The sequence below is a fragment of the Plutella xylostella genome, chromosome Z, assembly GCF_932276165.1.
Source record: "Plutella xylostella chromosome Z, ilPluXylo3.1, whole genome shotgun sequence".
Taxonomy (NCBI): domain Eukaryota; kingdom Metazoa; phylum Arthropoda; class Insecta; order Lepidoptera; family Plutellidae; genus Plutella; species Plutella xylostella.
The window spans coordinates 11,843,770-11,870,698 of NC_064012.1; the positions used below are offsets into that span (position 1 = coordinate 11,843,770).

General features: G+C 39.1%; 1 protein-coding gene across 3 annotated transcripts in view; it reads right to left on the minus strand.

Annotated features, from left to right (window-relative positions):
- Positions 1–5,157: 5,157 nt before the first annotated feature.
- Positions 5,158–26,929, minus strand: part of LOC105397762 (transient receptor potential cation channel subfamily A member 1) — an 80,664-nt gene continuing 58,892 nt past the window's right edge. For all 3 annotated transcript variants that reach the window (XM_048632376.1, XM_048632375.1, XM_048632377.1), the window contains 7 exons: positions 26,648–26,924; positions 26,153–26,358; positions 15,151–15,339; positions 14,213–14,485; positions 13,791–13,947; positions 13,217–13,347; positions 5,158–5,450 (listed from right to left, as the gene is read on the minus strand). In XM_048632376.1, the coding sequence (XP_048488333.1) occupies positions 5,313–5,450; positions 13,217–13,347; positions 13,791–13,947; positions 14,213–14,485; positions 15,151–15,339; positions 26,153–26,358; positions 26,648–26,924 (1,371 nt within the window). In that variant the 3' untranslated portion in view covers positions 5,158–5,312. The remainder of the gene's footprint in view (positions 5,451–13,216; positions 13,348–13,790; positions 13,948–14,212; positions 14,486–15,150; positions 15,340–26,152; positions 26,359–26,647; positions 26,925–26,929) is intronic.

The following is a 26,929-nucleotide window of genomic DNA, read 5'->3' on the forward strand; positions in this document are numbered from 1 at the left end:
GAGCGACGACTCGCCGTGGAGGAGCGACGACTCGCCGTGGAGGAGCAACGACTCGCCCTTGAGCAGGACCGCCAACTCGCCCCCTAAAATATGTTAATAATCAATATAATTATCAATATAATTAATGATGTGCAAAAAACGGTTTCTTATTTAAGTAATTATTAGGTGAGTACTGTTTTTATAAAAAAAAATACCTAGTTACTTCTTCACTCATGACGTGAAGCTCACAGACGTTGTACTAAGGCCTCTCTTAATACATTGTTGGCAGGTGCTTCTACCGCGCCTTCTACTTGGCGATGAGGAGCATCCCTCCCCATGGCCTCGTAAGGAATGGCATCTTCCCGGCACATATTGTGCAGAATAGCACAGGCGTTTACGATTTTACCCGCCTTCGCAGGAGCATAATGTAATGTTCTGTGTGAGAGCAAGCAGCGCCAACGACCTTTTAGGACTCCGAAACAGCGTTCGATGACGTTCCTTGCTCTCACTTGCACATTTGTGTAGTGCTCCTCTGGAGAGCCAGCAGCTGCATTCAATATGTGGGTCATCATCAAATTGCTTTGCCCATAGCCAGAGTCTCCTACAACAAAAATAGCATTACATTATTATCTGCTATTAGTGACTATAAATATTATATACACAATAGTAAAAAATAAACCAACATACCTAGCAACCACACATTCTCCCCATGAAGACCATTTAAATATGCCTTCACCTCCGACATATTCCATACATGGGAATCATGTGATGCCCCAGCAAATGCTGAATTAATGTAAGTAATTTTTTAATTTGCAATAATTTGCATCACATATCTGAAAAAAGAGTTAAATTAAGTCCTCAAGAAAAAAATACCTTCAAAGTTACCTAATTTTGAAAATGAATTGAACTTACTGCCATTACATTTATGGAATGGTAAAGCTTTCGGTTAAGGTAAGCTTCCTCATCTTCCACAGGCCTAATGGGGACTACCGTTTTTTTGCTCACCAGTTGGCGCCACTGTCGACTGAGGTTAAGAGGTACCATAGCTGTCAAACTTATCAAAGGCGACTTCATCAAATTGGCGCGAAATAAAGTTTTAAAATCTTGAATCTTATAAGCATTATAAAATAACTATCATCATATCGAGTTACTATCCCGCAATGTTGTGCAGATGCGTTATGTTCGGAAAGAAAAGGAGGACATATGTTACCAAGTGATAAAACTGTTCTAAAACAGTGGCTTGTGAAATAATTATTATCCGACAATCTCGTGTTTGTGAAAATCATTATAACCAATTTCAGAAAGAACATAATGTAAAGAAGGATTAGGCATTTAATAAATACAATAAAAATAAAAGAGTTACACACTGATTTAACTTTTCTTTATCCTTTCCGTTTAAACACACTGCTATACAAAAAATATAACACATTAGTAATCCACACAATGAATGCTGGTTGAGTTGTTAGTTGAAACTAAATAATGGTAGTATAGTATACTAAGTATTCTATTATTTGTGAGGGTGTCAGTACCTGCACCTAGCTCACTCGAATGGAGCCTTTGTGCATGTCGCCTTAAGGTCTAAACTCCACTCCTAAGCTTGGACCATTTCCTACCACGCTGGTCCTCTGCAGGTTTGTGGGTTCGAAAATCTAGATATGCAGGTTTTATCACGATGTTTTCATTCACCGTAAGAGCGATGGTATGTACGGTGGCCTGCGCCTAAAAGTATACAGGCGGAGATTTTAAAATAGCGATCTCAATCTAACATGCTGCTCAAGCACATCCACATAAACACCACTGCTACACACATCACACACAACACGTCCCTGGATTTATAACAGATGTAGATGGTCCCTTCATCATCAGGGATCGCTATTTAAAAACTCCGCCTGTATACTTTTAGGCGCAGGCCACCGTACACTGTGCATAAATTCCAAAGTAGTTACTCATTGGTGACAATATCTAGATCTGGAGTTTCATTTTTAGTGTTCACACTGCTATACAAAGTTTCTGAAGGCCACTCAACAGTATACACTGAATCATTTTGTTGTATGATGCTGTCCTCTACGTTTCCAACCAAGTTACTGTTACGGTCATAGTCTTGGTGTCTGTAAAAAGAAAAAACATAGCTGTTATCTAAGCAAACAAGCATACATTTCGTAAAAAATAAGTTTGTAAACAGTAAACAAACTAACCTCTGAATTAGCTGCTCTTTGAGACTGCTTATTTATGCGCCTCTTTTCCTTAATTCAGCTTTCAAAGCATGCGCAACTGCACATTCATCGATAAATAATCCATATTTGCGATAATTTCGCGAAGAGATCACTTTTCAACAGGGAAATGAACGAAAATATAATTTATCACGAAGGCCGCCAAACAAATTATATGAAAAGTAAAATGTCACTTAACCTCAGTCAACACCAGCGCCCCTAGCGGCAAATTCACACGCGTTAGCCCCCATTATGGCCACCTGGGTTCCACCATCAATGGCCCTTATGACGCCTGGGAGCCCGAAAAGTTCCACGAATCTGAAAATTATATTTAACATTCATATTTGAGCATATTATAGTTATTGTTGCTGTCCTATGGTACCCCAGTGGTACAGAGGGCCTTCACAAGCGTGCGCCACGCCGTTCTGTCCTCAGCAACCGCTCTGGCTTCCGTCCAGCTCAGGCCTTGCGCTCGCAGCTCGCCGTCCACTGTGCGCCGCCATGTGTGCACGGGGCGACCGCGTCTGCGGTGGCCGCCCGGCGGTTTCCATTCGAAGGCAATGCTCGCTTTGCTCTCGGCTCCTTTTCTGATTGTGTGGCCAATCCATCTCCATTTTCGCAATGCGATTTCTTGTTCGATGGAGGTCTGCTTACACACGTTCCACAGGTCAACGTTCCGGATTGTGTTCGGCCAAAAGATGCGGAGGATCGACCTCAGGGATTTGTTGACGAACACTTGTAGTTTGTTCATCAATCCCTTAGTCACTCTCCACGTTTCACAACCGAACAGCAGAACCGATTTGACGACGGAGTTGAAAAGGGAGATTTTCACGCGACGCTTGAGCACGTTGGAGTCCCACACCGGTCTTAGTTGTGCGAAGGCAGCTTTCGCCTTATTTATTCTGGCTGCGACGTCTTCGTCCGTCCCACCTTGGTTGGTATTATAGTTATTAAGTACTCATTATTAGTTAATATTATATATGATGGATACCTTTTACTTATTATTTCCCTCTCTATGGGTGTTTTTGGGAATTTAATATATTTTTCCAAAAGTGCACGCTGATTTAATGCCTCTGTCACCTCTTGTATGGAATAGGAGACCATTGCCTGCGAGAGGCCTAGGTGGTAGTAGGCCCCCACATTTTTTTGGTACATCCCATTCCCATAAAAGGCGACAGCGGCAAGTATCTAAAAAAACAAAGATTATTAAGATAAATATGTTAAACAGACTTAATATGTTCCAGTGTTCTAAAATCTTCTTCTTAGCGAATCGGTGACTAACAGTATGCAGCTGGACAAGGGTTGGCCGATATTAAAACCTTCTTCAAACGCTTTTTAAGTTCTATGAATACGGGGGTAAAACTTGCCAAACATATACGCACCTTTAAATCAGCTGCCACTGCTGAGAGTCTTGTACGTTGAGCCATAAGAGGTACGATTTCATCGCATAACCTGCTGAATTGTACACGGGTAAGCCTAATTTTTTTTCGGAACTCCTCGTCCGGTAGTTTCATTGGCTCACTCCGTGCCCTTAAAATTCGCCTATTTATTGCTAACTCTCTTTTTAGCCTTTCGTTTTCCTCCAACGCAATTAATAATATATGCGCCATCACAAACACAATCCAAAGAAATAATAAAAATGTTTGTTATAAGTAGGTACTTTGAAAGAAGTTGGTCAAGAGTAACTTCCTTCAATGGCAGAAATCGAAGGAAATAATTCTTTCAAATCCATGAATATCAAAGACAGAATTGTTACGTGATACCATTAACTGTCAAAAACCGAAAATCGTTCATTCTTTTCAATGCTGGCTTTCCGTATTCTGGCTTTGCATTGAACATCATGTTACATGATACGAAATTGACAGTTGTAAGAAAGAATTGCCTTCAAGTCAAAGGCAGTGAAGTTGCGTGATAGCCATGACGGTCTACTTACCAATAACCCTGTATAGGTAGGTATTTAGCGACTGGCAATGAAACACTTAAAAATTAAAAACTTTAAATTAAGTATGATACTTTTATTCAAGGATCGAAGTAACTTAACGGTTTAACAAAAATAATTGATTTTATTTTTACTCCTGTGCCATAAACTAATTCAAAGGCCTCGGTGACATGTTGATTAACTAAAAAAAGCGATAGGATCTTCCCATTAATTCTTACAAATAAAAAAACACTAGAGCATCGATTGCTTCATCTGTATTATCCTTACATTAAAGATATACAATCTAAGGTATTATCTGTATCGAAGTCGAAACCGTTTTCAACGTATACCTACTGAATGACCTGAATCGATTTACAATTTTCACTGTCATATGATTGTGTATTTTCATTTCATCCAAAACTAAAGTAGGTACCTATAGTTTTACTCTGATTAGCTTAAATTTAAATATTCGCGGGTGCAGGTGGAAGGCAAATACTGCTTGATCTAGCTAGCTAGCCTAGACTAATGCCTAGTTTCACCATAATATGTTAGATCATTAACACCCCTGTTAAATTTTTTAGTCATAAATTTTACGTCATCTCATATTAAATTCTTGACAGATGTGTCAAAAGTCTACAATGAATCCGTTGTTTTGATGTAACATAGTATGGTGAAACTAGGGCTAAGGCTGTTTTTAACAGGATGCGGATTTGGTCACGCACGCGGGATTGCCTTGCACGCGTTCATACAAGAATTAATTGTAACGCGTGGATACGTACGCGAGATGCGGGAAAATGGTGTGCCATCCCGCGGGCGTGATGAAATCCGTATGCTGTTTTACCCTCCTGACTTTTAGTACAAATGTCAGACGCAGGAATTTTGATTCACTTTATGTCCTACATTTAGTCATCATTATGCGGTCTGCCCCCGTATTATGTAACTCCGAGTGGGGTTGGTTGGTATAAAATGGCTGACAACTTAGAGCATTATTAATTAATAACTTTTTACTGACTTATCTGATTTCACAAACGTTTATGTTGAATGTAAGGATATATTGGTAGGCTTCTTGCATATTTCTTTCACTAAGATTTTTGGTGTTTTCGGTAAATAAGTCTCTAAGTTGATACCAATTATCACCGGTTGCTAACTCTCAAAAAGTTACAAAATACGGGGGCAGGAGGATAAACAGCCTAAGCCGCGGGTGGTTATTCGCTCTTGTTGAAGGAGTGTGCGGAGCGCAGCTTGTTGCGCAGGCGCGGGTAGCTCCAGCGAGGCACCACGCGCGCGTCGCCCGGCGACACGCCCTCGTCCACGTCGTCCGCCTCCGTCTTTATCTCCATTTTCTGAAGCCAAACAGACACGATCGGTATCAGCACTATAAGCGATGCTGCTGATTAGGAGGTTTTGGAATTAATTTTACTTATGGGAAGAATCAAAGTGGTTTTCTTCTTAAACTGTGTCTTATAATAAGGCGTCGTCAATAAGCGTTATTTTTGACAGATTCAGATTGGTTTCAAGTAGTGCACTGATGCATTGTTGACTTTATTGTATTATGTATTTATAAGGTAGTAGCGTGGTTTAAAATTTCTTCGAGTCCACTTTAGCGATCGGCAGCCATTCCGAACCACTTACTCAAATTTTATTATAAGTATACATGTACTTTTATTTCTCGTTGTTATTTAATATCGCGGGCTTCATGCCAGAGGGGCGTAGGTACATGCAAGAAATCGATTTGGCGTTTTTCATGCCAATCGATTCCTATTACTAGTAATACACGTTCTGTAATTTTTTGGAAATTTTCAGTTACTTAAATAGTTTTTTAAATATTAATAAATAACAAAAAGACGTAAACGATGAAATAATTATTAAGTCAGAAAGGCGTATAGAGGGCGTATAAACTTCAGTAGAGCGCATTAAAATAATATCGCCATGACATACAGACGTATGTACGTAGGTGGTCTGAAAAGTTTCCGACCTCAACGTGAAGATGGCAGCACCCATCAATTAAAGTCAGGGAATGTAATGGTGCATCTTTTGACAGCAACACTTCAAAGTTTCAGCCATTTTTGACGCGCGGTTTATATTTGACAGTCGCTTGAGTGAGTCGATGTGAATGGCCTCATTTGCAGAAAAAGAAAATTCTGTTTCACCAAAACAACGCCCTGTCTCACACCTCAACGGTTGCTATGGCGAAAATCCATGAATTACGGTTTGAACTGCTTGACCATCCACCTTACTCACCAGATCTAGCCCCAAGCGACTTCTTTCTGTTCCTTCAACTAAAAACTGCGCTCGGAGGACAAAGATTTTCGACTTCAAGATCGACTCACTCAAGCGACTGTCAAATAAAAACCGCGCTTCAAAAATGGCTGAAACTTTGAAGTGTTGCTGTTAAAAGATGCACCATTACATTCCCTGACTTTAATTGATGTATGCTGCCATCTTCACGTTGAGGTCGGAAACTTTTCAGACCACCCACGTACATACGCCATACAAAATATGATTACATTGTTAAGAAATTGTCACGCCATATAGGCGTATGCGTATACGACCTTAAAATTTTCGAACTTTTCTAAATTTGTGCCAAGGCATATAGGCGTATGAACATACGCCGGCATATCGCTGTCTCTTTTCGTCAAACCGCGGGCGTATAAGACTGGTCAGTACTCTCAGCGTTGTGCACAGGAGCAGATGTGAAATAAAAACTAAGTGGCGAACGAAGTGATTACAAATAATAAGTAAGTAATATTTCATCATGAACAGAAGAAAAGACAGAATATTGTGTTTAGCATTGAGTGACATCAATACTGGTAAGTTATTTTAAATAATGAAGTTACTTAAATAAATATAAAATTAAACTTTAATTATTTCTCCTTTATACCTAACTACCCTAAAACAAAAAGGTGGGTTATGTTATAACGTTGTAAGTTTTATTGCTTTATATTAAAATGTTTGTACCTCATTTTTTAACAGAATATGTAGACAGCATAACGAACTTTTTGTAAAAGACCCGCAAAAATTTTATCTGTTTTCATGTCGTTTAGAAAAATTCAAAAAAATCTTTTATTAAGTAATTCATAAAAATTAATGTAAATTTTGTTTTTGTTAAATGTTTAGTTTTAACTTGTATAAATTTGGTATTAAGTTATATGCCGGCTATTAGTGCATAAGTTTTGCTCGATTGTGTTGTAAATGCTGTGTTTTTCTGTAATTGGATGCCCACTGTGGCATGTATTGAAATGTTTTCTTTTTATAAATGTAAAGTGTGTGTCTGTAGAAAAACCTAATAAATAAATGTAGGTATATTAACGGATCACGAGCAGTCGCCAATCACCTTGAAACGCCATGATGATCCGGGAGAGACGTTGCACTCAATAGGGCGACAAACGGACATTTTAAACTCACCGCCTAGTCGAGAGGTAATCGTTCAATCTCCATCACCATTTGCAATACCACAACAGGAGGTAGCCTCTTGTGATTCACCTCTCACTGTGCATCAGCAATTAGTAGCAGCCGAAATGGAAAACTTGAATTTCACTGAAGATATACTGGATTTGGACAAAGTCAATGCAAGAGATGTTCCATTATTTTCACGTTTAGGTCCACTATCTGTATTTTCAATGGCCGATTTAGAAGATGAGGAGCAAAAACAACCAGAACATGACAAAGAGCTTTCCCCTCTTTTCACACCGATTCAGTCAGTACAACCTATGTCTAGTCCAAGCATTATTGGTCTATCCCATCCAACATCTAACATCTCAGAGTGCATCATCGAAGACACGGAGGACGTGGATTTAGACAATCGTGCTGATTTCGACGCAGATCCAAACTACGTTCCTCTAAATATTGAATCTCCAGGATCACCGATAGCATCATCATCTCGCAGACAAAACGAAACTCTAGTGAGCAGAAGTGATTATCCGCAGTTTGATCAGATACTAGCTCCATCAGCTGATCAGATACTAGGTCTCAGCTGCTATGGGTGCACGTTCCCCTCATACTTGGACAAAATAAAAACACTGCAAATCAGAATTTTAAAAACACTTGTCGATAAAAATACTAAACACAATTGTAAGAGTAATTATGAGCAGTTGTTTGGAATTTGTAAGATTTTGCCTATTCACGAAAAATTTAAAATGTTAATTGTATTAGAGAACTACAACAATGATAGTCATAAAAAACACATTGATCATAAAATAACCACACGTAAGATCTCCGATAAGAAATTTATTGTGCCAAACAAAAATAACTACTATGGCGAACGCACTAGAATGGTACTAGTACCTTCTATTTATAATGATTTGCCTGTAAGTCTCCGATGTATGAACAATGTAATAAAAAAAACCATGTTAATAATCACCTGTTGAAAATGTTCATGTCTAAAATGTAATAAACCTTAATAATAATTATGATGTCCTGTGCATATATATAAGTAATCTGACTGTTCGTAGGCTAAAACTTACTATCTACCTAATGCATATTGTTTTGAGAGCTTACTGCCAACAAACTACTAAGTAGTTTGGCAGGGTCTATGAAATGTAAAAATGTGTATGTGTTTTTTAATGAATAAATAATAATAATAATCATCAGTTGAAACTGATATTACTACCGAAGAAGAGACTATCGCGCAGCTTGTGAGTAGAAACAAGAGAAAGACAGAAAAGAATTGGAAGCGTACCATCAAAAAAAGAAATAGGAATGCGGGCTTAGAATATATTAAAGCAACGGGAAGTGTCAAACCAGCAAGAAAATGTATAGTGCCACAAACTTATCTGTTCCGGTGACAGCTCACGTAAATTTGTAATATTTCTTCATTCTATAAGATTTTAAGTTTGCCAGTATTGGTACTTCGCTCTTGTGGTTTCAATAAACCTATCTAATCTATATCAATGTATAATTCATTGGTAAATAATGAGGTATGGATCAATTTAGTTCGCTCTCACCGGAACAGATAAGTTTGTGGCACTATAAAACCATTGATGTACTATGCAAATGTCAAAAAGGATGCCACATAGAAATAGACAACGAAAAAAGACAAAATCTGTTTGATCTATTCTGGGCTTTAGGCATTATTGAACGGCAGAGAGACTTCATAGCAAAGAATGTGATTATCACTGATAGTACAAATTCTCGTGTATTGAATTCGAGAAGGAAACTCACAAGTCATTACAGTTTTTCTGTAAATAATGAAGTAATCAGCGTGTGTCAACATTTTTTCTTGTCAACATTGGATATTAGCGAGAAAATGGTTCGCACAGCTCTGATAAAATCACGAAAAGGAGTCGGTCAAATACAATCTCCGGACAAGCGAGGTCGACACCCACCTGCAAATAAGGCTACTGATGACCGGTTTGAGTTTGCTGCTGCTAGCTAAAGAAAAGATGTACGATCTTTATAAAGAGAAATGCTCAGAGCAAAAAAAGGAAACCATTTGCAAGACTGCTTATAAAGAATTGATCTTAAGTAAGAACATTGATTTCCACAAGCCAAAAAAAGACCAATGCTGGTGCAATAAATTTGAGGATTTACCAGAAGAAGAGCAAATAGAAAAACTAGAAGAATTTGAAGAGCATGTAAACAGGAAAGAATATGCAAAGGCCACAAAGGATATGGATACAAATAGAGCTAAAGAAGATAAAAGTGTCCACGTCTGTACGTTTGACTTTGAGGCAGTATTATATTGCCCATTGGTTTTAGGAAAACCTGTTTTCTACAAACGAAAATTGGGCAACATGAACTTTACTATTCACAATGCAGCGAGTAGACAAGGATTTTGTTATTTTTGGTCAGAATACGAAGGTAACAGAGGCGCTAATGAGGTTTCTACGTGCTTGTTGGATTATATCACACAACTCCGAAATGTCGAGCACCTAATATTATATTCCGACTGCTGCCCAGGACAAAATCGTAATTCGGTAGTGCTGACAATGCTCAGTTACGTCATGACATCACCGGAAAATGAAATTATAATAATTGATTATAAGTTCCTTGAACCAGGACACACATACATGGAATGTGACAATATGCACTCGACGATAGAGAGGGCATCGGAGTATGCCAAAATATTTATCCCCGAGGACTGGGTAAATGTTATAAGACTGGCGCGAAAAGACAGTCCATATCAAATGAAAGTTATGGACCATACTGATTTTAAGAATTTCAAGACAATGAGGGAGACGTCTCTGCCGACCAAACTCTAAGTCTAATGATGGAACCATTTTGAAATGGCGGATGTCAGGTGGTTGAGACTGAAAAAAGAAGTCCCAGGATCTTGCGTTGTAGCTTCTTGGCTTCATAAAAACCTACTCACGCTCAACATACCGAAAACGAAATATTTAACCTTTTCTATCCTTAAGTCGTCTATGCCACCTGATTCTTTTTCGGTGCGTCTTCACACGTGCAATAAGAAAAATACACCACTAAGCTCTTCACCAACACTTTGTTCATGTTCATGCCCTATAATCTCTAGAACCACTAATATTAAATATCTCGGTGTCATTTTAGATGATAGACTCAACTGGTACATGCATATTGAATATTTATGTCAAAGAATCAGAAAGCTAATATTCATATTTAAGAAGCTTCGCAGTATTTGTCCTCCTGAGCTTCTCACCACTATCTATTATGCATTGGCTCGCTCGGTTGTTACCTACTGCATAAGCGCGTGGGGTGGAGCTTGCAAGACAAAACTAATTGAGCTGGAAAGGGCTCAACGATCACTGATAAAAGTTATGTTCTTCAAGCCGTACAGATTCCCAACCTATGAATTGTATTGTACATATAATCTACTCACAATCCGGCAATTATTTGTACTCAATTCAATATTAAGGAGACATCGTTCCACACCGTATAACCCAAAAATTTATCTTTTAAGAAGACAAGACACTATCATACGAAATTACACTTCTGAAACAGTATTTGCCCGTCGACACTATAATATTTGCTCAGCCCTTTTATATAACAAGTTAAACAAAATCTTAAAAATCTATCCTATGACAATACACCACTGCAAACACACACTAATCTCGTTTCTTAAAACCTTGGACTATGACTCCACTGAATCTTTATTTGTAATAGTTGTCTGATTGAGAAGATTGTAAATTTGATGATTTGTTAAGTATAGCTTAATTATTATTTGTTTTTAACCTAAATATTTTATGTTATATTGCACTTTTTTTTTGTAATATTATTATATACCTAGTACTTTATATCATTAAAATAGTAATGTGATCCCGAGAGGAGGGACGGGGTCTCTGTAATACAGGTCTCGACTTAGCACAGGACCCCGGCGCTAAGTTTTCTTTGTAAAATGTTTTAATGAATAAAGATTTTTAATTTTTAATTTATTTAATCTTTCTTTTTCAAAAAAGACTTCTGGGATGACTTTAAAGAAGTTGAAGTCAAACGCAGACCTGAGACAAGAAACTTAGAAAATCTTGTGCCATACGAGCCTAAAAGGCTATACAAGGATCAAACAATGATAAAATCATTAAAATATAGAGACCTGGTCGCAATGTGTCGCGACGGAACTATCCCGCAAATTTATCATTCATATTACCGTAATTGGTAATGGGTGATCAAAATTTGGAAGCGCCAAGTTCTGATAATGAGGACGAACTGGCACTGACTGCTACAAGAGAAGCATACATTAAACGGCGTCCCAGAAAGAAAAATTAGTAAAATAACATTTGTTAAACTATAATTGTATATTTTAGGAGATTTAAAGACTGTAAACTATTGTGTTTTATTATAACAAAGAAGGATACCTGTTTATTTTATATAAGAATTATATTGTTTTTAGTTCAACTGTTTGCAGAGCATGCATTATTAGGATACATTTCCACTCACATTCAGTATTAATAGTGATAGAATGCGGCCTACTTTGTTAATTTTTGTTATTTTTTGATAAACTGATTTTTTTGTTGTTGATGTTTCTCTGATTTTTTTATGTAAACAGGTTTATTTAGATGTTATTTTTAAATGATTTTAAATGTCATCTTAATTTTTAAAATTTATGTTATGTCTACTTATGTCAGAAGTGTTTTATTTTTATTTTTGGTCAATAAAAGAGGTTTTTGTTTTTATGTTCAATTTATTTTGAGAAAATTTTGTTTTCACAAACTTAATCTTGTTTTATTTGTACTCTTATGGTTCCTAATAAAGTATTCTGTGTTTTTTGCAACTTTTCCATGTATTTCTTGGTTCCCTAAGTAGTTTATTGAATTTATTTTAGCCGTAACTACTCTATTAATATGAGAACATCCTATAAATGTGTCATGGAAAAAGGGCGTATGAAATTCGAAAAAAATAGAAAGTTATATTTTTGATTATATTTTTCTATCAGTATGATAAATGATTTAAATATAAACGTAATAAAATATATTTTACATAATCGGATAACAAATAAAAAAGTTTGTTTATACGCCCATTTTTCCTATACATAATATGATAAAAATGGGATAGCAATACAATAATTTCCGTCAAAGCAAACAGACGTATACGCCAGAAAGTGTTAAAGCATAGATATTATAAAAATTGAGCTTTGATAAAATCAAAGATTAATTAATTAAGGTATATGCAAAATTATAGCAAGCTAGATTACTTATTAACAAAGTTATGATGTTTTTTGGCTCTCCTGTAAAGTAGGGTTTATGCAGATACGCCCTTCTGGCATGAAGCCCGCGATATCTGAATTCAGGTGGTTTTATACAGGGTGGACCAGAGAGTGACATCCAAAGGAAAAATTTTGATTCCTCAGGTCAAGGGGTAGCCAAGTCACCCCCTACAAAAAATTGCTGAACATACATGGGGGTGATTAGACTACCCCTTGACCTAAGGAATAAACATTTTCCTTGGACGTCACTCTTTGGATACGTCTTTCTTTGAATATGCTTAGGTGTAAGCATGGAAGCAATAGGTACTATAGTTTCCTACTATTACTTCCACAGGTGTATGCAGAATACACATAAAGATTGTTTACCTTTTGTGCCAAGTAAGGACAAATGGATTATAAGTATGTAAGTAATTACTATCGACCTGCATACAAATCAGTCTTGTTTTAGTTATGTGTGTGTACAAATAAAGAATATTCTATCTATCTTGTACTGACCTGCACTATGAGGCGCACCAGCGTGTGTTGTTGCTCGAGCAGCTGAGACATCTCCTTGAGCCGGCGCTTGTGCTTCTCCATCTCCGCGGTGAGGTAGTCCTCGCAGCTCTCCAGGACCAAGTCTAGACCCACTAGAAAGATAATACATATACGTAAATCATAATCATATACAATCATACGTATACAGGGTTATTGGTAAGTAGACCTGATCCTTTCAGGAGGTGATAGAAGAAGGTATTTCTAGTCAATTATACCCTATAATGCATTATCCGAAACTTAACCATTTCAACGTTGTGAGTCCGTTAGTTTGTTATTTTTTTAAGTTTAAAGGTTACGGTATGGCACAATTCCTGTCATCTGGCTTATTTAATGGCATTTTTTTCTGCGCCCTGCCCATCTGCTATATGGGTATTTATCGATCCTAAGCCGTATGTTTAATCCGTAGTGGATTCTCGGCTATAATGCTTTAAAAGTCTTCCAGCAGTAAAGGTTCGTCCTTTCGGTGAATTATGGTGGAAAACCGGAAGATTAATGATGATCAGCGTAAACTCGTGATATTATTATGAAAACTTACCTTCATCAGTAAATGGGTTACAGAACCACTTCCGCAGTATGAGATCAAGGAATCCACTCTTGCATTTGTTATTCGGATATTCTATAAGCTCATTTTTGTCTACTTTCTCCAACAACAGTTTAGGAAGTTTACGCTCTAACTCCGTGTGTAACACCACCTGGAAATACATTATAATTTGTTTTTTTGGCAGTATAAAGCAGGTATACAGTTTCCATATGAACTTAGTTTAAAATCAATATATCTTATTATGATCAGATGAGTTAAGTTTAAGCAGATGCCTTATCTAGAATGTGACAAATTACGGTTGTAACCAAAATAGAAACTGACATTTGACTAATGTAAGATCTGGCAAAAACTAATAAAGGATCTGACATCGTTGAACTCAGCCATAGATTAAGCAATAAAATATACCTACAACTAACCTGCATAGCGAGTCGTTTCAACTGTGCATTCCGACGTACGCTCTCAATATCTCCCACCGCCAAACCGATCAGCAAGTTCATCAGAAGAATAGGCATCAGTACCATGAACACCGCTAGTATGTAGAAAGTGGGCAGCGGGTAGGGAATAGATTTGTCGCTGTCGTTTTGGTAGTACGGTTGCACGTAAGCACCGACGAAATCGATCTCACCAAGCATCATTGAGAATGTCCTCATCAGGGACAACGGGATGTTATTAAAAGACAAATGGTGACCCTGGAAATAAATAAATTAAACCGAGATCAAAATAATAATTACACATATTGTGTATACTTATATCTTTCTATGATTCGTTATGGGTATGTAGGAACGTATATTTTATTATATAAAATTCGCATCGATTTCGCATTGCATTGCACATCACCTTAATTTTATTTAGCCAACCATTGGTAGCTATTATGACGGCGGAAATTCTAATTTTAACGCTGTCAAACTATAAATTTTGCTAGAAAAAAATGACATTTACGGGAACACTCATAGAGTCGAATTTCAAGTAAAGAAATTAAGGTTTTGACAGCTCTAAAATTAAAATTTCTCCTTCAGAATCGACATCATTGGTATCGTATTAAATTATTAAAAGAAGCAACTAAAACAAAAACTATTAAGTACACTCGCATTCGTACATACATCCAAAATATGCATTTAAAAAGTATCAAATGAATACCTCCATCAAATTTTCCAGTATAATGAAATCCAATTTCGCCATACTCGGTTAGATCATAACCAGGGATTGGTTCATCAATTTTACGTCATCGCCATATGAAATTCTTGTTAGATGTGTCAAAAGTTAACCACTAATCCCTGGATATGAGCTAACAAGGCATGGCGAAATTGGGGCTAAGTCAAACTTCGATGAACACACAAACACAACGGAAACACACCTTGCAGAGCAGACTGTAGAAGGCGAGTCCGAAGGCGATGATGAGGATGGAGAAGACCATGAGCACCTTGATGAGCGTCTGCAGGATCTCCAGGAACATGACCACGTAGATGCCGACCTGGTCGAAGCGCTGCAGCAGCAGCAGCAGCTCGAACCACGATAGGAACACCGTCAGCGACGCCGCCGATATCTATGGATTTAAAAAAGATGAACTGCCAGCTTCCAATCTACCGATGACTGGTAGTTACTTGCATAGGACTTTGACAGGACTAACGACGAGGACTAACAGTCATCGGTACATAGAGTTATTGAAACTGGCAGTAAAAATCAATTTTCAATTTATTTCCAAAAATTCAATTACAATCTTTCACATCAATCTGCCACAACATGAACACATACATCTTGTGTTTCCTGAATTTTCCTCTCTTATGAAATTCTATGTTTCTTGATCTACTAACCCTTCTTACCTTTTTTTCTTTTTTGTATTTTATTGTAACGGGTGGCCCAGCTTCAGCCAACCGGTACTCTCTTTAAGCAGTTTCCTAAGATTGTGAGAGCAGATATTTTCCGTCAACCGTCCGTTCAATCATAGAGAAAATAAACTACGATATATCTTCAATATTCTTCCTAAATTTTCAGTGCTACCCTACCTGGGTGTAAGCACGGAAGTAGGTGGATACGGACCTCTATCGTACCGCGCGGCAGGTCATAGCCATCACATGAGTGTTCTTTGGGCAAACGATACCTGCTCACGTTCTGATTAAAATTTGACATAGGCGCTTCCTAACCCCTCTCGCTACAACAACTCCCGAAACCCTCCGAGCTGGCCACGTTAAGAGTTGTTGGGATCAGCCTGATTTCGTGGGCTTCGTACGCGAGCACTGTCGCAACCCCACTCAAACGCCGGGACGTTCTCATGGGGATTAACGATTTCTCGAAAGTCTTGCTTCCAACCGCACCAGTGCCGCAGTGCCCCAAAATGATAAAGACTGTGTCGAATCTAAACGCCACTGAGTCGACACGCTGGTTTTGGGTTTTGGTAGCGTAGGCCATTACGCCCGCCCCCTGGTCCAGGAGATGAGTTAGTAAACGATTCAGTGCACATCTAATGGTGCGAGTGCAGTGACTACCGCTGTCCCTGTGACCAGTCATCGCTGACCCCCGATGGTAGTACGAAGCCGTCCGTATCCGACATCGTGTACTCGCATAAATCCAAGGCTATCGGGGTGCTGACACCTGTGCGGACACCTAGTTGCTACCGCCTGATTAATCTCCCAGCTGAGTCTCCGCTTCTGGGGCACTGAGACTGCGTAAGCTCCGATGTCGGCGACGCCACTGAAAGCCTCTCCCCCTCCCCGTTGATGATGGTGGCCCAGTAACCTATATGGTCACCTAGGAGTGCGGGCGCGACCGGCTGGTCACTCAACCCCAACACGCGCTTCCACTTTCCGAAGCAGAGCGCCTTCGGAAAAGGACTTCTCCACGTCATCTAAACCGAGATCACTCCCTGCTTCTCTATGCAGGGTCCATTACTGTAGGGGTGTGTGTAATCACTCCTGTTTATAACATATATGCAACTGCCCATGCACTTGGAAGTAGCAGTCGGAGTTTTTATTGATAGTGATCAGAAGCAGTGTGTAAGGGGTGTAAGGGTTCTAAACATCCGAAATGAACCAATTGCCAACCTCACTTGCCCGTGGTGCACCCTGCTAAATAACAGACGAGGCTCTGGCGACCGGATGATGGCGGTATAACCATCCAAAAACAGCTACACTAAATCCCATAGGCCGGCGATGGGCAGCAGCGTCACCGGCACGAAAAGTGTAGCCCTGCGATCACCAACCCGCATTGCCAAGCGTGGTGATTATGGCAAAATCCTCCATGGAGTCACACCCAAAGCCCCGGCCCCCAGTTCCCGGCAGCCCTACTATTCCTGACTACGGCAGCGGTCTAGGTAACGGTAGGGCAGGGGGTGCGAAGAATCCCCGGGTTACGAATGGCTGCCATCAACGACTACAACTGGCGACATACAACGCACGGACACTGAGAGAGGACGAGAAGATGATAGAACTCGAGGTAGAGCTTAGCAAAATAAAATGGGACATCTTAGGGCTATCAGAAGTCCGTAGAGAGGGCGAGGACACGATGACCCTGGAGTCCGGCCACATGCTCTACCATCGCGAGGGCGACCAACTGTCCCAAGGTGGCGTAGGATTCCTCGTCAACAAGACCCTTGTCAACAACGTAGTGGAGATCAGCAGTGTGTCGAATCGGGTAGCGTACCTAGTACTAAAACTAACCGAGAGGTATTCCTTGAAGGTCGTACAGGTATATGCACCAACCTCGGCATACTCTGACACAGAAGTCGAAGCAGTATACGAAGATATCTCTAGAGCTATCAAGTGTACTGCTAAGACCCAATACACCGTTGTGATGGGGGACTTCAACGCCAAAGTGTGAGTACAAGAATGCGACGAATCGAGGGTAGGACCTCATGGCTTTGGTAGCAGAAACCAGAGAGGGCAAATGCTTGTTGACTTCCTCGAAAGGGAGGGGCTGTACTTGATGAATTCTTTCTTTGAGAAACAGCCCCAGAGGAAGTGGACATGGGCAAGCCCCGATGGTAGGACGAAAAACGAAATCGACTTCATTATGACTGACAAGCGGCACATATTCAGAGATGTCTCAGTGATCAATAGGTTTAAAAGTGGGAGTGATCACCGACTTCTCCGAGGTACTCTGAATATTAACTTCAAGCTGGAGAGGAGACGTCTGGTGAAGTCGACCCTTCGTCCCACACTGCACCAAATTAGAGCTGGCAACACCAGCTTCCAGAGAGAACTACAGAGCCGATTCGAATCGCTGGAAACCACTACGGATATTGACGCGGATACAATCCAAATAGTGAAGGCTCTTCGTGAGGTGGGCCACAGACATTTTAGCATGAGAAGCAAAAGCAAGGAGTCTAAACTTTCAAGCGAGACACTCGAGCTTATGAGGCAGAGACGCGAATTTCCGTCGGCAGGTGACACTTCGTCAGAACTACGGGTACTCAACAAGCGTATAAAGAAGCTGATACGAAGAGATCTCCGTCGCTCCAACACACGCGCCATAGAAGCAGCAATTGAGCAAAATCGGGGGTCAAAAGTCTTCGTTCAGCAACTTGGGAGAAGCCACTTGACGAAGTTGAAGTCTGCAGATGGTAATATCGTTGCCTCTAAGCCGGAGGTTCTTGCCGAAATTGAAGGTTTTTACGGACAACTTTATGCTTCACACGCGCAGAAGTCTGTGGCTCAGCTCACCGATTCCAGAGCGCCACTAATACGCCACTACACTGACGACATCCCTGACGTCGACATAGGCGAGATTAGGATAGCCCTTGAGCAGCTTAAAAACAACAAGGCTCCGGGTGTAGACGGAATTACTACAGAGCTTCTGAAAGCTGGAGGTATTGCAATCCTCGAACAGCTCCAGAGGCTCTTCAATTCGGTTCTTCACAATGGCATTACACCGGAGGCATGGTCTGAGAGCGTCGTGGTATTGTTCTTTAAGAAGGGTGACAAAACCCTTCTGAAGAACTATAGACCGATCTCGCTTTTAAGCCATGTATACAAGCTGTTCTCAAGGGTTATCACGAACCGTCTTGCCCAAAAGTTATACGAGTTCCAGCCCCCAGAGCAGGCTGGGTTTCGAAAAGGCTTTAGTACAATAGACCACATCCACACAGTAAGGCAGATTATACAGAAGACCGAAGAGTATAATCAGCCTCTGTGTCTAGCCTTTGTTGACTATGAAAAAGCCTTCGACTCCATCGAGACCTGGGCAGTTTGGGAATCCTTGCAGAGATGCCAAATCGATTGGCGCTATATCGAGGTGTTGAGATGTCTGTACAATGCCGCTACTATGACTGTCCAAGTACAGGACCACAAGACAAGACCTATCCAACTGCAACGTGGAGTGAGACAGGGGGATGTGATATCTCCGAAACTGTTCACCAATGCATTGGAAGATGTCTTTAAGACGTTGGACTGGAAAGGACATGGCATATGTATAAATGGCGAGTACATGTCACACCTCCGCTTCGCGGACGACATCGTTATTATGGCAGAATCTCTGCAGGAACTCAGCTGGATGCTAAGTGACCTAAATGCTGCTTCCCGACGTGTTGGCCTCGGTATGAACTTGGACAAGACGAAAGTCATGTACAATGCTCACATCAAACCGGAGCCGGTCGCCGTTGGTGAGGCAACAATCGAAGTTGTGCAAGAATATGTCTACCTCGGGCAGACTATTCGGCTAGGCAGAAGCAACTTCGACAAGGAGGCTGCAAGGCGCATCCAACTGGATTGGGCTGCATTCGGGAAACTTCGTCACATATTCTTCTCGGCCATTCCTCAGAGCCTGAAGACAAAAGTCTTCAACCAGTGCGTCCTGCCAGTGATGACGTATGGTGCAGAGACGTGGACACTGACGGTAGGACTGGTCCACCGATTTAAAGTCGCTCAGCGTGCTATGGAGAGAGCTATGCTTGGGGTTTCTCTGATGGATCGTATCAGAAATGAGGTTATCCGTCAGAGGACTAAGGTTACCGACATAGCTGTCAAAATATGCAAGCTGAAGTGGCAGTGGGCTGGTCATATCTGCCGAAGAACCGATAACCGTTGGGGTAGACGAGTTCTCGAGTGGAGACCACGAACAGGCAAACGCAGCGTGGGACGCCCTCCTGCCCGCTGGACTGACGACCTTAGGCGGGTGGCGGGTAGTGGTTGGATGAGGAAGGCCGAGGACCGAGTGTTGTGGCGCTCCTTGGGAGAGGCCTATGTCCAGCAGTGGATGATTATTGGCTGATGATGATGAGAAGCAGTGGCTTCTGCATATTTTTTTTATATAATTGCATCTTGGTTTTTCCAATTGCTTTCATTTATTTCTATTAGCATATTTTCAGTTATGCCCTCCGGCGTTGCACCTAAAAATGCATATTTTTTCGTCGAATAGAGCTAATCCCCAGCCCGGTGGCGAGTTCCGCATCATTACTCCATGCGTAATGCTGGGCACGCTTCTACCTCCTCTTCAATCCCGAATATAGGTATATAGTATATTTTATAGGTATATATTATTATGTATGTATTAGATATACTTATGTATATATATTATGTAAAATATATTGTATGTATCGGTAAATTTGTATATATATTTATATAGGTTAATTAGGTATAATATTAAGTGACTTAGGTTTACTATTCTTTTCCTTTTTTTTAATTCTTCCTTTTTTTTAATTCTTTTTTTTTTTACACCTTATTACCTATTTTTCCTGTACCTCCTGCGGGTTGACTGGCAGAAAATGCTTTTAGCGTTAAGTCCACCCTTTGTACTTTTATTTTTAATATTTGTACAATAAAGAGTTAAATAAAAATAAAATAATATAGTATACAGGGTTATTGGTAAGTAGACCTGATCCTTTCAGGAGGTGATAGAGGAAGGCATTTCCAATCGATTATACCCTATAATGTATTATCCGAAACTTAACCATTTCTAAGATATTTAATATTTAAATATTTTTTGAATTTTTGCCAAAATTTCATGTTTAAAACCGAAAATAAAAAAAACTAGCCATATTTCAATACTTTTTTTGTTTGTTTTGAATTAGTAACATCTTAATTGGTAACGCCGCTAAGCCGGAGTCCCTTCGATAGAAAAAAAAATAAAAGAAACTACAGCAAGGTGTCTCACCGAGGGAAAGGGTTGATGAAGTGTCGTGCACCTACCTGGTCGCTGGAGGCAGTTCAGGAGACCAGGAAAAGGCGGCCGGCTTCCAGACCCTCGCCTGGCGCCACGTGCTCGATCGATCAGAGATCAGAGCAATCCAAAGCACTGCAGCACTCAACACACACACTGATATTCTTCGGTTAGCGGTTCACCACGAATAAAGAAGAAGCGGAAGACTTTAGCAACTAGCCAATCGTCTATTTTGAAAATAAGTTCAATCGCGAATAACTTAGCGCGACGGCGGCCATGAATTCGTTTTCGGAACTGATTGTCTGTGGGTGGCGCAGACAGTGTTGCCACACGTAGCGTTGCGGTGCACGACATAAGCGGAAATAGGGAAAAGGATTTTAGGATCGAAACCTTGCGAAAATTATGAAAGTAAATATATTAAAAGATAGGTGGCGACACCATTAATAAACTTATTAAAATAATCAAATGTGCATTATTCGACTTAAATTAGACACAATACCTCAAAATAGATAAACATTTTTAAAAAATATTCAAAACCTAAAAACAAATAAGTTAAATTAAAAAAGAATTTCATATAACAATTTTTTGTGCACTTCAGCTTAAAAACATTGTCAACTTATAAGCTTTCAAATGAGATATTTCAATATCAAATCGATTTAGGTATCACCAAGATATGGCCAAAACAATCAGAGAAGGCGGACAAAAATCAACAGAAAAACTAACAAAATTAGCGCAATTTTAAGGTAAAAAGTGTGATGGTTTTCAGTCCTGTTCACTTTAGTATGGAAACCCCTGTTGAGTTTTCTCCGCCTTCTCTCATTGTTTTGGCCATATCTTGGTGATACCTAAATCGATTTGATATTGAAATATCTCATTTGAAAGCTTATAAGTTGACAATGTTTTTAAGCTGAAGTGCACAAAAAATTGTTATATGAAATTCTTTTTTAATTTAACTTATTTGTTTTTAGGTTTTGAATATTTTAAAAAAATGTTTATCTATTTTGAGGTGTTGTGTCTAATTTAAGTCGAATAATGCACATTTGATTATTTTAATTAGTTTATTAAAATGTTACTAATGCTAAACAAACAAAAAAAGTATTGAAATATGGCTAGTTTTTTTTATTTTCGGTTTTAAACATGAAATTTTGGCAAAAATTCAAAAAATCTTTAAATATTAAATATCTTAGAAATGGTTAAGTTTCGGATAATGCATTATAGGGTATAATCGACTGGAAATGCATTCCTCTATCACCTCCTGAAAGGATCAGGTCTACTTGCAAATAACCCTGTATAGTATCCTTATACGTAGTGGATTCGTCCGTAGAGCGCTTGTGACACTTAAGTTCACAATAACCACAGAGTGCACCAAAGAAGTCACACCGAGTAGATAATTTATACACAATTTTTAGGTTCGCATACATTTTAATAATTGACTAGACTTGGATGTTTCAGAGGTGATGGATCAGTTAAAAGAATTCAAAGAACAGGCAGCAACCAATCTCCACAAAACTGAGGAGGAACTTTCTGAGGATGCTGTCAAAATAGCGGAAACACTGGAAATTTATAATAGTCCTGAAGGTGAGATGAGGGCCTGCCCCCTGTCACTGATATTCTCCGGCTTGGAGATCCTAGAGGGATGACAATCTCTGTTAATGTCGTGGGTTTCATCTATGATCTCCACTCCCGAACAAAAGGGGCTAAACAAAGGACGAATACAGAAAATCAGATGCTCTGGATCGGACTTATATCCGCCTGGCTGATAATCGCAGGGGCTTACTCCACCTGGAGTGCACTGGAAATCCAGCAGATTTTAAAGTCCGGGTTTCTGGTGCTTTATCTGACGGTGACAAAACAGGTAGGGTCTATGCTGTTAATGAAGGGAGACAAGAGGAGAATGACATTGAACCAGGGAGACAGGCTCATCGAGATAAACTCTCTACTTCCTCACTTGAAGACAAATCAGATTTTTACAGAGGTAGGAATACTTAGGGGGCACCTAAGGTCAAAGTATCCTGAATACTCTGACACAAGTGTTGCTTATCCGTCAGCAAAGTTTTTACTACCTTTGCGCTGGTGGCCTAAGGGGCTAAAGACGCTGAAGGTCCTTATGAGAACGGAAGAAGCCTCCAGATCCTTGGAGAAATGGCTCAAAGAGAAGTTGTCAGGCGGCGAGTGTTCCGCTGAGAGGGGATATTTTCTGGGATACCAGAAGGAGCTCTTGATGGAGAGACTTCATAGAGGATAGGTGTCATTATTTTTAGGATTAAGAAAAAAGCTTAGGCGCGCTTGGGGACGTGTTCTGGGATGCGCGGTTGTGTGTGGTTTTTTGGAGGTTTCGGGTGTTGTGGTTAGGTTTGTTGTGAGGTTCTTCTTTGGATTCGTGTAATGCAGCAGAGTGTGATATGTGTATAGCCCTGCTATTGATCGCAGTCAAAAAAAATATCGAGTAATGCTGTTTAAAAAAAACACGGTTTTCAAAGTCATAAAAGGTAATCGTATTTTTTTATAAACAACTTTGACTCTACATACTTTAAAAAAAATATACCACGCAAACCTGGCACCTTATTTAAAAAGATTGCTCATTTAATGCAGTTTCCAAAATGGTATGAAACGTTGCTATTGTTTCAATTAACAAAAAAGTTATTGCTATTTTAGTACAAAACGACCTCGATGTAAAATTGTTTGAAGGAAATTTATCTGACTGAATTTATTAAGGGTAAGTCATGTTGGAATGAGTAAAAGTAAAATAGGTGATGGGGTCAGCCGTGGCAACATAGATGACGCAAAAATAGCTAAGAAAAAACTTACCAAACTCTTATAAAAAATATTTTGCGTTTTTTACACCTTATTTAAAAAAACAAACATTTATTGACTTTTATTTTTATTTCTCAAAATTATAACACCACATTATTATATTAAGTACATAATCAGCAAAAAATAATACTCATTAATGGTCATAATCATAATTTTGAGAGTTTTGTTTTGTTTAACAATAACTTTAAAATAAATAACAAATGACAAACTGATCTGTCCCTTTTTTGGATACTGTGGGTGTACAATGTACATGTGTAAGCGTTTTACTTCTTTATATCACACATAATCACTACTCAGGAATGTACTACCATGCGCTACATTTATGGGGAATGTGGAGTTGCTATAGTCCACTTTTTTCGAGAAAGATACTCAAAATGCGTTTTTTTAATTAACTGTGACAACGTTGTCTCTTTTCCCACTCCCGGCCACACCACCTATTTTACTTTTACTCATTCGAACATGACTTACCCTTAATAAATTCAGTCAGATAAATTTCCTTCAAACAATTTTACATCGAGGTCGTTTTGTACTAAAATAGCAATAACTTTTTTGTTAATTGAAACAATAGCAACGTTTCATACCATTTTGGAAACTGCATTAAATGAGCAATCTTTTTAAATAAGGTGCCAGGTTTGCGTGGTATATTTTTTTTACAGTATGTAGAGTCAAAGTTGTTTATAAAAAAATACGATTACCTTTTATGACTTTGAAAACCGTGTTTTTTTTAAACATTCAGCATTACTCGATATTTTTTTTGACTGCGATCAATAGCAGTGCTATACAGGGTGATGCAACACCAAACAAATTCTAACAATATGGATTTTTGTACCGGCGGCACGCAAAAAACTGATCCAAGGTGTCGATTTTCAGCAAATTTATAAAAGTGTCAATATCTCGAAAATTATCGAATTTTTACTAAGGTCATATTGTGATATTCTGGCCTCTCATGAGCTGAACTATCAGCCCTTTAAGGGATGACGTTGACTTTTGGGACACCCTGTATACAGTTGGTTTTTGTGCTGATGGTGTGTATTTTTGAAATACCCTTTTGTATGTAAAGTTTCTTTGTGGCTCTTGTGTGGATAGCATCATCATTTCTAATGTTCTAAACCTTCCTTCCATAAATGTTGCCAAATCATCAAATGACGGTATTTCTGTGGATGAACCCAATGATTGTTCCCAAAGTTTGTGAGATTCTGTGTCTAACTTGGAAACAATTGTGTGTACGACAATGGCATCCCACTTTTCCGTCTCTATTTTCAAATTGTTCAAGGAATTCAAACTTTCTTTTGTAGTGTCTAATAATTCTTTCAAACCTGTGGCAGACTCAGCTTATAGTTTCTTCTGGTTCAAGAGGCGATTTAATATATTATTTACAATCACTCTTTTGTTATCATACCTCGCTTCCAGCATCTTCCAGGCTTCATCGTAGTTAGCTTCAGTTAATGCGAAATGTTTCAGCAAGTTTTCAGCTTCACCAGACAATGCAGATTTAAGGTAATGATGTTTCTCAACTTTTGATAGGCTTTGATCGTTATGTATCAAGGATGTGAAGATGTCTTTGAAACTTATCCATTGACCATAGTCACCAGAAAATGTGGGTATCGATATTGGCGGAAGTCTCGGTCTTATCTTTGATGTTTCCGCACTTATGTTCTCCTGTGAAGGCTGACTTTCAGATTTTTGTAAAGTAAACTGGGCATCTTTTATTATTGTTTTCAACTCCATGTATAGTTCCTCAGTTTTTCTCATAATTATCATCTGGTTGAAAATCTGATTGCCTTAATACTTCTTCTGACATCGTACGTACTATTTGATCATGTTGTGAAGTATAATCCGACCAATATTTGTCCAAGGTTTCTGAACGTGTCTCCAAATAACCTTTCGTAATCTTAGTTTTACCACATTTCTTTGTATTTACATTTAATTTCTCGATGCGCTTTGCAAGATCAATTTGAGCCTTGATAATATCTGCCATAGTTTTTTTTGTAATTATTCTAAGTCCATAGAATAATCAGAAAGTTTTACAAGTCTTTTTTCAGTACTCACCGCCTCGCGCGGGAGAACACTTGTCAAAAATCTTTACCAACGTAGCACTGCACTGCACTTGCACTTTCACTGACTTTTATTTACAATTCGGTTCGAAGGACCAATAGATAATTTATACACAATTTTTAGGTTCGCATACATTTTAATAATAGTTCAAAGTATATAGGCTGGATGGTGAAACCAAACCATACCGCGATGTACAAATGGTGACGACACTGCCATCTAGTGACACATGTAGGAAATAGAATCTTTAACTTAAACACCGAGTGAGTCATCAACTGTACCATATAAGAAGCCCACTCAGTGACTGGTCCTCTAATTAGCTAATAATGCTTTAACAATTTTCCAGGCCTAGTATTTACCACAGAATCATCAGACAAAGAACGAGATATATTGAGACAAACCTGTATGTCCCAATAGCCGCCAAACAGAGTAGGCAATATCATGATGGTGGAACAGATGTACAGGTTCCAAGAGACCAAGTTGGAGGGGTCCACGAGGTAATGCCACTTTTGCTGTTTCATGTTGTAGAGCTCTCTGATGAAGCACAGACAGTTGTAGACCATGATGGCGATGGCACTGGTGTACATGATTACTCTTGCTTGTAAATCTTAAAGGGAAAATAATTAAAATAATAATTATGTCCGAAAAGAATAAAATACTGTAGGTACAAAATAAGTACAACTTTTGTTTTATGACTTATATGGATATTCGTGATCGTGATTAAGATCTTCTGCACGGGAAGCAAGGGTCTGAACAATTTTCGTGGGAAGCTGAAGACGGACAAAAGTTAATATAAAATAATCCGCGTCGCTTGTGACAGTTTCCAGGATTTTTATTTATATCATGAGCGATATAATTATGTTATCTTGACCATCTGTGATGCGCTTAATACTCACCGTCCTGTAGTCTTCCGACTTCCACATCTGAGTCCAGAGATCCCAAAGATTCAGATAAACCGGAGCTGTTGGTAACGCAGGCCGTCCTCGCTTCGTGTGGTGTTTCAACCAGTTCTATCAGCATATACAAATGCATAGTCACAAACGTGAGGTATATACAATAAAACAAGAGATTAGCCAAATGGAAGTATTTCCCATATGAATTCCATTTCATTTGCAAGTACTTTTGGCTTAGAGGATGCGCTAGAAGTTCTACACGCCCGTGGGCCACCATTGCCTGAA